Below are 12,362 nucleotides of genomic sequence, written 5' to 3'. Positions count from 1 at the left end.
TCATACACTGAAAACTATAAGACATTGTTGAAAGAAGTTGAAGAAGACACAAATAAGTGAAAAGATATTCTGGGCTTATGGGTTGGAAGAATTAACTTTGTTAAAATGTCCTTATTACCTAAAGCAATCTATAGATTCAATGCAATCCTTATCAAATTCCCAAGGACTTTTTTCATGAAAATAGAACCAAAAAAATCTAAAATTTATATTGAAGCACAAAATACAGCAAATAGCCAACACACTCCTGAGAACAGAGAACAAAGCTGGAGGTATCACACTCCCGATTTCAAACTAAATTACAAAGCTATAGTAATCAGAACAGCATGGAATGAAAGAAAAAGATACACAGATCAAAGGAAAAGAAAGTAGAGCCCAGAAATAATCCCATGTATATACAGACAATTAATATGTGACAAAGAAGCAAAGAACATACAATGGAGAGAGGATAATCTCTCCAGTACTTGGTGTTGGGAAAACTGGACAGCTACTGACAAAAAAATGAAACTAGACCACTATCTCACACCATACATAAAAATCAACTCAAAATGGATTAAAGATTGTATCTAAGACCTGAAACCACAAAATTCCTAGAAGAAAATAGGCAGTAAGCTCTTTAACATCAGTCTTAGCAATCTTTCTAGATATGTCTCCTCAGGCAAGGGAAACTAAAGCAAAAATAAACAAATGGGACTACATCAAACTAAAAAGCTTCTGCACAGCAAAGGAAACCATCAACAAAATGAAAATACAACCTATTGAATGGAAGAAGATACGTGCAAATGATACATTTGATAAGAGGTTAACATCCAAAATATATAAAGAACTCATACAGCTCAACAACAACAACAGAAAAACCATTTAAAAAATGGGCAGAGGAGCTGAATAAACATTTTTCCAATGAAGACTTATAGATGGCCATCAGGCACATGAAAAGATGCTCAACATTGCTAATCATCAGGTAAATGTAAATCAAAACCACAATGAGATAGCACCTCATACCTGTCAGAATGGCTATCATCAAAAAGACCATAAATAACAGATGTTGGTGAGGATACAGAATAAAGGGAACCCTAGTAAACTGTTAGTGGGAATATAAACTGGTGTAGCCACTATGGAAAACAGTATAGAGAGTCCTGAAAAAATTAAGAATAGAACTACCATATTTTCCAGCTATCCCACTTCTGGGTATTTATCCAAAGAATACAGAATATATGTAACCCTGTGTTCATCATGGCATTATTTACAATAGTCAAGATATTAAAATAGCTAAGTGCCCATCAACAGTTGAATGGATAAAGATGTGATATACACACACACACACAGAGAAATACTACTCAGCCATAAAAAGATAAAATTTTCCCATTTGTGACAACACAGATGGACCTTGAGGGTATCATGCTAAGTGAAATAAGTCAGATGGAAAAAGACAAATACCATATGATATCACTCATATGTGGACTATAAAAAACAAACACACACACACACACACACAAACAAAATAAATGAAAAAACCAAACAAAAACACACACATAAATACAGAGAACAGAGTAGTGGTTACCAGGGGAAGGGGCAGGGAGGAATGGGTAAAGGGGATCAACTGTATGGTGATAGATGGAAACTAAATTTTTAGTGGTAAACACACTGTAGTGTATGTAGAAGTAGAAATACTGCACACTTGAAACATTTATATATGTTATAAACCAATGTTACTTCAATAAAAAATAAATCTAGAATTTTTAAAATAATAAAAAGAGAAACAACTCAATAAAAATGGATTAAAAACATAGTGAGGATTAAGTAGAAATTGGCAAGAGGGAACATTTGGAGGCAATAGAAATGTTCTATGTCTTGGTTTGGTAATGGTTACCTAAGTGTATAAATTTATAAAACAATCAAAATTCTGTATCAACTTATATATAGAAAATCTGTGGATTTCACTATACATAAATGTTTCCTCCCATTTAGCAAACTAAAAATAATACATACATTAGAGCTACATTATGCATTGATTTACTCTTTCTTTAATCTATCTGTATTTCAGTACACAATAATCCTGCATTCATACTGATTCTATACTGGTACATGAAAATACTTTGTAAATTACAAAGCACTATTGTGGTATAAAGTGTTATTAATGCTACTTAAATAATAATGCTACTTTAAGAGGTTAAAATAACCTCTTAAGAGTTTCAAGAGGTATCTCTTGCTTCTAGTGATCTCTAGGGTTTGAGGAAAAATTCAATATTTATCCTATCCATGTCCTTCATGACTAGACTCTTAAATAAAACTCTGTATTATTCTTTTAGTCTTTCCTCATTGCAAGTTCTCTCAATTCTTTAATAAAATTAGGTACTCTTTTCCACACTATTTACTAAAAATTTTAAATGTATACATGACATCCTAGTGATGAATGAACCTCAGCATGATAATTTCAAATCCTCCCCAGAAAGGATCAGCCATATATTCACTGACCTTTGTGGCTATAAGAGCACATTGGGCTAAGGTCTTTAGGAGTTTCCTAAATCTTTTATCTGTTCAAAATTGTTAGTTTTGCATCAGTGTTGCCTAGAAACATACTTTTTATCTGTTCAAAATTGTTAGTTTTGCATCAGTGTTGCCTAGAAACATACTTTAACAGTGTCCCTCTAATTTTAGCTTCTCTGCCCCTGCTAAGGCCACAGTTCTCTTGATCTTCAGTCATCTGCTAGCCCCTCTCTGAGTGCACCTCATCACCAATTCCTATCCCCAGCAAGTGAGCATCTGGCTTCTAGTTGCTGGTGCCCTTATATTTTCTAGTCTGACTTCCCGGATATCTTACCTTGACCGCCTTCCTAGATACCAGACCACCTAACATACTTCTGATCACAGATTATTACAGATTGCCTGCCCCCTGAACTGACTTCCATATTTATCACTTTGACACACCTCAGAGGTCATTAGCACCTGAGTGCCTTGACTATCGCTCCAATACCAGAATAGACCCTGTGCATTGTACTCTCCACAGCTCACTAATACAAGTCCTTAAAACCCTGTCAGGTTACAGCATCTATAACCGACAGGAATTTTGGAAGAAGAAAAACTGGCTCCATCTTTTAATAAGTCTTAGCTAATGTATTTTTAATGAAGCCCATAGAATTTTAACCAATGTGATGAATAAAAATAGATCAAAGTCTATGTTAAAATGAATGACAATAATGAGAAAAGAAGGGAGAGTCAGAGAGAAATCAAGAGTAACACAGATGGGCAGGGGATGAAATAAAAGAGACAAGGCAGAGAAACACCAAGTGGTGAGAGAGACCAAGATGAAGAAAGAAACAGAAGCAAAAGTGAAGAGTTGACAGAGAGAGAGAAAGAGACAGACAGACAGACAGAGAGAAACAAATAGAGAAATGAGTAAGAGGTATGGAGAGAGAAAATCAGACAGAGGCCGAGTGAGAAGAGATAGAAGGATCCTAGAACAGAGAAGAGAGAGAAGTCAGCCCACACTTCTCTGTCTCCCTTCCCAATCATCCACCCTTTTAAAAAAAATCAAAAAAAAATTATGTAAATTCCAAATTTCAATCATATCCACTTTGCTGTAATGGGAATGAGTGACCTGGGGTTTCAATTTCAATGAGTGCATGGAGAAAAGATGGAAGTTATTAGCACATGCATAGAAAAAAAGCTAGTGCCTCTCTAGCATCCTTCTGTCTGTTCCTACATCCTTTCTCAAGCTGATTTGAGAATTATCCACACTGTAAAGAAGAAGAAATTGAATCTAATAAGGCAAAGGCTTTGAACCAACAGAAGGAAACTGGTCAGCTCCAATGCCATTCCCCTCAAGCCCCAGAGGACATCCTTCAAGGAGCACAAGGATTCTTCCTCCTTGTCCTGGTTCAGAATACTCTCCAGCCTCTCTGAGAAAATACCCCCATCCTTCAAGTCCCAACCACAACCTGCTCAGGGACAGTGTCTTAGTCACCTGTCATGTGGGCATGCAGCACAGGGCCCGGTACACAAAAATCAGTTAAGTTTCTGTTAAATGAATAAATGTACACTGGTTCTAGACATATATGTATATACCCACATAAATACATTACAAATATATTCACTATTTATATTGTATGAACTTTTCTAAAGAAGTCTGTTCCTATAGTACTAAACAAAAATGTTCTAGTACATTCTGAATCTACTCTCCTTCCAGTTTTCTCATTGATGTCATCATCATCTAAACTATCCACTCCAACTAAAAACTCTCTCACCTAATCAGTAAGGCCTATTGATCTTATCTTCTAAATATCTCCTAATTTATCCTCCATGCCATCTATCCTAACAAAAGGAAAATAAGACCCTCCTAAATGATCTCTCTAATCTTTTCTAGCCCCCACATTGTTCCCACTAACCTTTCTAATCAAGTCACATTCTTTATGAGACACCTTCAAGAAAAAGCCATAAGAAAATAATTCCCCATTTCCTCAAAATTAACATCAAATTCCCCATTTTGGTATTGGGAACTTTCCCAATTACACCCAACCCACCTCCCATAATCATCTCCCACTAATCTCCCTCCCCATCTGTAACCAGTCCCTAAACCCTTCTGCTTTTCCCACACCAAGCTTCTTCCCATGGACATTTACATTTCCTTTCCTTCCCCCTTCTCCATGTCTAGATCTTTGAAAATTCAGCTAAAATTGCATTCTGTTCCTCAACATGATAATCACCCCTAGGGAGAGTTAGTTATTTCTTTCTCTGAATTTCCAATGCACTTGAAACATAACATTTAATATAGCTTAGATCACAGCATATGGTAACTATTTAAGTGCATATGGTAACTATTTAAGTATCTTTCTTCCCCACTAGATTATGAGTTGTACAAGAATAGACACTGTCATTGATGTTTTTACATATCCCAGGGCTTAGCACAGAACCTGCACAAGTAGGGATCCAATAAACATGTAAAGAATAAATATACATACCTTTCTGTGCTTTGATTAGTTGCTTTCCAATTTCTAGTGTCACAAAGGCTGTGCCATTTAGAACTATGTCAGTTATGGTCTTCCAAGCATTAGGAGACAGTCTTTCAGTGGGAGAAATAAAATTCCCTGCTGCATTGTTTATCACAATCTAATAAATGATTAAGGCAAGTTACAGAAACTTAGATGAGGAAGAATACTTTCCCTAAAGGGCTTTTATTTCTGAAACTTATAAATCCAAATAATATAATAAAGCTAAAGTTCACAGTCTGCTATGAAAAAATACCATGAGATTTGGTTCAGTTTTACCTTTTTTGAGCCTGTGAAAATTTCCTATTATTATTTACCAAATTTTAGAATTCTAATCCTCATCTCAAAATTAGGGTAGAGTCTATTATTAAAAATATAAATATAGATTAAGCATATCTACCATGTGACTATACTTTATTTCAAGAAATCTTCATTAAAATGCCTTTAATTTCTGGTATCATTTTGGCTTAATTTAGCTAATGAAATTCTTGGTTGATGACCTGCTTCTTCAATATCAATAAAGATTCCACTTATTATCGGTGGAATATTATTATTCCACCAATAATACAATATATTAATATAATATATTAATATAATATATATACAATATATATTAATATATTATTGGTCTGTCTGAAAATATCTTTAACATAGAAAAGTGCTCTCTTTGAGACTACTGGAAGAAATGGTTTCTTCCCAATATGTGAACCAAACAAAAGCAAAATACCCATGCATATCTCAGGTCTTACAAGAAGAAATCCGGAGTTTTTTTGTAGGTTTTCTTGTTTGTATTATTCTCCTCCACTGACAGATAACCAAAAGTTATTTAAAAAAAGCAAAGAGCATGAATCATTTAAACTAGATATTGTGCTCTTGGATAACTGCTCTTATTTCATAATCTTATTAAATAACGTGAAATCAAGTTTGTTCTATATGATTGTAAGTGTATTTTTTAAGTACTTCTGAAAGGAAATGGTGTAGCAGTCCACCTAATCTATTCTCTGATTTAAACAGAGCTAGCTTTTTGCTAGCGATGGAAAATAGATGCTTCTTAACACAGCACTTGCTCACATCAATATTTTATTTCCTTAATACATCTTGGTAGGTGATATCAACATCAAAGGCCTCATACTTTCGCCTCATCACCATTACACTTACATCAGGATGTCCTATGACTTTGATCAGCTCTAACACAGTGCTTTGCACCATACCAGGATCCCTCACATCACACTGAATTGCATGAACCTGCAAAACAACAAAGAGGAAAAAAGAACCCTATTTTTTCAGACTTCCTAATCCATAAGCATGAGTAAATTACTTAAGCATGCTATAATTCCTAAATCTGATTTAAGTAACTGTTTTTAAGGTACCTTATTTCCAGTTTGAGAAGAAATTTGTTCTGCAGTTGCTTTCAGAGCATCAATTTTTCTAGAAATAAACACATCGTACTTTGCATGAGTTTTGAAATAACTTCATGTTATATTTTTCTTTTTAATTTCATAAATTAAAAAAGAGAATCTACAGCTTAATGACATGAATTTTTAAGACAATAGAAAAGCTATATCTATAAACAAGTTAGTTTGAATGCATTTATTTTCTAGAAGTTAAATTTAAGCAATTTTCATATATGTGACACTAGTTTTTTGAATTACTTCTAAGCCAGTTATTTTATATCTACTCATAGATTTTAAATTATTTCCTTAATTATATTCATTTCTATGTATTTCCTTGCCCAAGCCTGCTTTAGAAGGAAAATACATTCCTGGAATGATGTAAGTTTATGTTAAACTATAAAAAAACTATGTTATGTATAAAATCTACGTTAGTAGATTTTAGATCAAATTGATGGGTCTGGACAACTATATATAGTCAGAATCTTATGCTCTTGAGAGAAACAAAAAAAAATAAACAATGTAAATTATGTACTGTTACAAAGAAAATAATATTTTAACACTCTTAAACACATTACAACATGAAAAAAAAATGTTCTGGCCAATTTGCATTAAAGACAACATCTGAAAGAAATTCCTTTTGCCACCTGTAAATTATAGTGACTTGTCATTCAGGTTACTACTTAGCCTACTTAAAAATTGTACACTATTCAAAATTGGAAGAAGGGGTAGATTTTTTTGACCAGTCTCTAAACCTCTAGACTTACATAGTTCTAAGGTACCGGGACATGCCTAAATAAGAAATTCTTTCCACATGGTCTCACCCTCCCTACATTCATCACAACAGCTGTTTTGAAATATCTGCCCATCTTATAGAAAATGGAAGCATTATATCCATTATCCTGGTACAAGTTTAACCATCCACTGAATCAGTAATTTTAATCACTCTCACTGAAAACAAAGCAGCCTCAATATAGAACTTTTTAACTTCATATACAGAAAAAATTCAACCACTGAATTTGTGAAATATATATATCATCAGTTCCATAATCAATTATTTCTATCATCACAAATTATTTTTTTTAATTAATTAATTTATTTATTTATTTTGGCTGCATTGGGTCTTCATTGCTGTGCACGGACTTTCTCCAGTTGCAGCGAGCCGGGGCTACTCTTCATTGTGGTGCACGGGCTTCTCATTGCTGCGGCTTCTCTGGTTGCAGAGCATGGGCTCTAGGTGCGCGGGCTTCAGTAGTTGTGGCATGCAGGCTTCAGTAGTTGTGGCTCGCGGGCTCTAGCGCAGAGGCTCAGTAGTGTGGCACTCGGGCTTAGTTGCTCTGCGGCATGTGGGACCTTCCCAGACCAGGGTTCGAACCCGTGTCCCCTGCATTAGCAGGCGGATTCTTAACCACTGTGCCACAAGGGAAGCCCTATCATCACAAATTATAACTGACTTTTTCCAAGGAGATTTAGTTAAATAATCTAAAGGATATTTCATAGACGATTACGACGCAAATCAAACAGCTCTGGCAAATAGTGTTTTCAATATTGTGGCACAGAATTATTCATCAATAGACTCTTGCGAGGCAACTTGCTGAGACTGACTTACCGGCTGGCTATCACACACTGTGCACCCAGAATGGACAGATGAGTTGTCATTCCTTTACCAAGGCCAGTACCTCCCCCAGTAATGAATGCTACTTTTCCTTGAAAACTATTTGGTGGTAGCATCACTTTTTGAAAGGGTGGAAAGAAGTTAGACTGAAAATCTTCATTGTTTTGATATAATATTTTTGTTCCATACCTAAAAAACTAAAAGAAAAAAATGAATTGAAATTTGCATACTTGTATTCCCACAAAAGATATGAATTTTTTAAAACATACTCTTTAATATTAATCAAACTCTTGGATCAACACAAACTCACTGTAAACATATTGGTACTGTATTTAATCAATTTTTATTCTTTTCCTGTTGGAATGTTAAGTAACATAGTAGAGTGGTTAAAAGCATGGGCTTTGGAGCTAGACTACACAGGGCAGAATTTTCTCCCTAGCATGTAACCTTCAGCAAGTTACTTAATCTCTTTTTGCCTCAGTTTCTTCTATAATTGGAGATAATAATAGAACCTTCCTCATAGGACATTATAAGGATTTCATGAGTTAATATGAATAATAAACCTAGAAAATTGTGTAGCACACAGAAAGCACTCTATAAATGCTAGCATTATTAGTTTACGTGTTTAGCTTAAATTTAACTTCAAAAAAACTTACATAAAGCATTTTTGTCTTTTAACAAGAATAATTTGGATAAAAATCACATTCCATCTTGGAATCACTGAAGGAAATTATAAAAAGTCCTTTATAAGATTTATTAAACCAAATGCCTCTTCCCATGTTGTCTTCTGGATAACAAATTTAGAACAGATAAAAATATTTGTTATATTTAAAATGGGGGGAAAAAAATCAAACCATTTTCAACTGAAAAATATTTATAGTGCCCTCTTATATTTTACAGCTTACTCTCATATTACTTGTCAAAATCACTGCTATTCTCTCACTTTTAATTATGAAAACAAACTTTTAAGTGTTAACCATAATAACAAACAATAAAGAGCTAATATTCATTAAGGTTTACCATTTATCAGGATTAGAAACTAATCTTCAAGACTCCATGAGATAGGTATTATTTTTACCCCATTGTTCAGCAGGGGCCCAGAGACGTTAAGCATGTTGCCCAACTTGCAAAACCAAGATTATGATGACCTTGTATACTGCCTCTCTCTACTCACTGAGCTCCTACTGAGTTTAATGATCACATCAGTCAGGTATCTGATATTCCCCATCAGGTTATGGTTATAAGATTAAAACTCCAGAATCGATAATTTCCTGCTAGAGCACTCTTATAAGTTAAATGGGCTGCCATTAGTTGTTCTGAGATATCTAAAATTTACCCTAAGGAAATAGAAATGTAGTCACTGATTTAGGATAAGGCTATTCATCAACTAGAAATTGAACAACAAAATGCTTATAATATGATGCTAAGAACCTAAGGATTAACCAAAATGGCGGAGTAGAAGGACGTGCTCTCACTCCCTCTTGTGAGAGCACCAGAATCACAACTGGCTGCTGGACAATCATCGACAGGAAGACACTGGACTTCACCAAGGAGGATACCCCACATCCAAGGACAGAGGAGAAGCCAAAGTGAGACAGTAGGACGGGCGCAATCAGAGTAAAATCAAATCCCATAACTGCTGGGTGGGTGACTCACAGACTGGTGAGCACTTATACCACAGAAGTCCACCCACTGGAGTGAAGGTTCTGAGCCCCACGTCAGGCTTCCCAACCTGAGGGTCCGGCAATGGGAGGAGGAATTCATAGAGAATCAGACTCTGAAGCCTAGTGGGAATTGATTGCAGGACTTCGACAGGACTGGGGGAAACAGAGACCCCACTCTTGGAGGGTGCACACAAAATAGTGTGTGCATCGGGACCCAGGGGAAGGAGCAGTGACCCTGGGGGAGACTGAACCAGACATACCTGCTGGTGTTGGGGGGTCTCCTGCAGAGGCGGGGGCTGGCTCTGTTTCACCGTGGGGACAAGGACACTGGCAGCGGAGGTTCTGGGAAGTACTCCTTGGCGTGAGCCCTCCCAGAGTCTGCCATTAGCCCCACCAAAGAGCCCGGGTAGGCTCCTGTGTTGGGTTGCCTCAGGCAAAACAACCAACAGGGAGGGAACCCAGCCCCACCCATCAACAGTCAAGTGGATTAAAGTTTTACTGAGCTCTGACCGCCACAGCAACAGTCAGCTCTACCCACCACCAGAGCCTCCCATCAAGCCTCTTAGATAGCCTCAACCACCAGAGGGCAGACAGCAGAAGCAAGAAAAACTACAATCCTGCAGCCTGTGGAACAACAACCACATTTACAGAAAGACAGACAAGATGAAAAGGCAGGGGACTATACACCAGATGAAGGAACAAGAAAAAACCCCAGAAAAACAACTAAATGAAGTGGAGATAGGCAACCTTCCAGGAAAAGAATTCAAAATAATGATAGTGAAGATGATCCAGGACCTCGGAATAAGAATAGAGGCAAAGATCGAGAAGATGCAAGAAATGATTAACAATGACCTAGAAGAATTAAAGAACAAACAAACAGAGATGACCAATACAATAACTGAAATGAAAACTACACTAGAAGGAATCAATAGTAGAATAACTGAGGCAGAAGAATGGATAAGTGACCTGGAAGACAGAATGGTTGAATTCACTGCTGCGGAACAGAATAAAGAAAAAAGAAAGAAAAGACATGAATACAGCCCAAGAGACCTCTGGGACAACATTAAATGCAACAACATTCGCATTATAGGGGTCCCAGAAGGAGAAGAGAGAGAGAAAGGACCAGAGAAAATATTTGAAGAAATTACAGTCGAAAACTTCACTAACAAGGGAAAGGAAATAGCCACCCAAGTCCAGGAAGCGCAGAGAGTCCCATACAGGATAAACCCAAGGAGAAGCACAAGGAGCCACACAGTAATCAAAGTGGCAAAAATTAAAGACAAAGAAAAATTATTGAAAGCAGCAAGGGAAAAAAAACAAATACCATACAAGGGAACTCCCATAAGGTTAACAGCTGATTTCTCAGCAGAAACTCTACAAGCCAGAAGGGAGTGGCATGATATACTTAAAGTGATGAAAGGGAAGAACCTACAACCAAGATTACTCTACCCGGCAAGGATCTCATTTAGATTTGATGGAGAAATCAAAAGCTTTACAGACAAGCAAAAGCTAAGAGAATTCAGCACCACCAAACCAGCTCTACAACAAATGCTAAAGGAACTTCTCTAAGTGGGAAACACAAGAGAAGAAAAGGACCTACAAAAACAAACCCAAAACAATTAAGAAAATGGTCATAGAAACATACATATCAATAATTACCTTAAACGTGAATGGATTAAATGCTCCAGCCAAAAGACACAGGCTTGCTGAATGGATACAAAAACAAGACCCATATATATGCTGTCTACAAGAGACCCACTTTAGACCTAGGGACACATACAGACTGAAAGTGAGGGGATGGAAAAAGATATTCCATGCAAATGGAAATCAAAAGAAAGCTTGAGTAGCAATACTCATATCAGATAAAATAGACTTTAAAATAAAGAATGTTACAAGAGACAAGGAAGGACACTACATAATGATCAAGGGATCAATCCAAGAAGAAGATATAACAATTATAAATATATAGGCACCCAACATAGGAGCACCTCAATACATAAGGCAACTGCTAACAGCTATAAAAGAGGAAATTGACAGTAACACAATAATAGTGGGGGACTTTAACACCTCACTTACACCAATGGACAGATCATCCAAAATGAAAATAAATAAGGAAACAGAAGCTTTAAATGACACAATAGACCAGATAGATTTAATTGCTATTTATAGGACATTCCATCCAAAAACAGCAGATTACACGTTATTCTCAAGTGCGCACGGAACATTCTCCAGGATAGATCACTTCTTGGGGCACAAATCAAGCCTCAGTAAATTTAAGAAAATTGAAATCATATCAAGCATCTTTTCTGACCACAACGCTATGAGATTAGAAATGACTTGCAGGGAAAAAAACGTAAAAAACACAAACACATGGAGGCTAAACAATATGTTACTAAATAACCAAGAGATCACTGAAGAAATCAAAGAGGAAATCAAAAAATACCTAGAGACAAATGACAATGAAAACACGACGACCCAAAATCTATGGGATGCAGCAAAAGCAATTCTAAGAGGGAAGTTTATAGCTATACAAGCCTACCTAAAGAAACAAGAAAAATCTCAAGTAAACAACCTAACCTTACACCTAAAGAAACTAGAGAAAGAAGAACAAACAAAACCCAAAGTTACCAGAAGGAAAGAAATCATAAAGATCAGAGGGGAAATAAATGAAATAGAAACAAAGAAAACAATAGCAAAGAGCAAAAAAACT

At 36.1% G+C, this 12,362-nt stretch overlaps 1 protein-coding gene across 2 annotated transcripts in view; it reads right to left on the bottom strand.

The window, feature by feature from the left end:
- DECR1 (2,4-dienoyl-CoA reductase 1) overlaps positions 1 to 12,362 on the bottom strand; it is a 79,501-nt gene that overhangs the window by 54,652 nt on the left and 12,487 nt on the right. For both annotated transcript variants that reach the window (XM_068526005.1, XM_068526006.1), the window contains exons 2-5: positions 7,983 to 8,185; positions 6,353 to 6,410; positions 6,141 to 6,227; positions 4,956 to 5,103 (exon numbers count right to left, since the gene is read on the bottom strand). In XM_068526005.1, the coding sequence (XP_068382106.1) occupies positions 4,956 to 5,103; positions 6,141 to 6,227; positions 6,353 to 6,410; positions 7,983 to 8,185 (496 nt within the window). The remainder of the gene's footprint in view (positions 1 to 4,955; positions 5,104 to 6,140; positions 6,228 to 6,352; positions 6,411 to 7,982; positions 8,186 to 12,362) is intronic.

This window comes from Eschrichtius robustus, chromosome 17 (assembly GCF_028021215.1).
Source record: "Eschrichtius robustus isolate mEscRob2 chromosome 17, mEscRob2.pri, whole genome shotgun sequence".
NCBI classification, from domain to species: domain Eukaryota; kingdom Metazoa; phylum Chordata; class Mammalia; order Artiodactyla; family Eschrichtiidae; genus Eschrichtius; species Eschrichtius robustus.
Note: the sequence above shows the minus strand (reverse complement) of the source record. Positions and strands in the feature narration are given on the sequence as shown.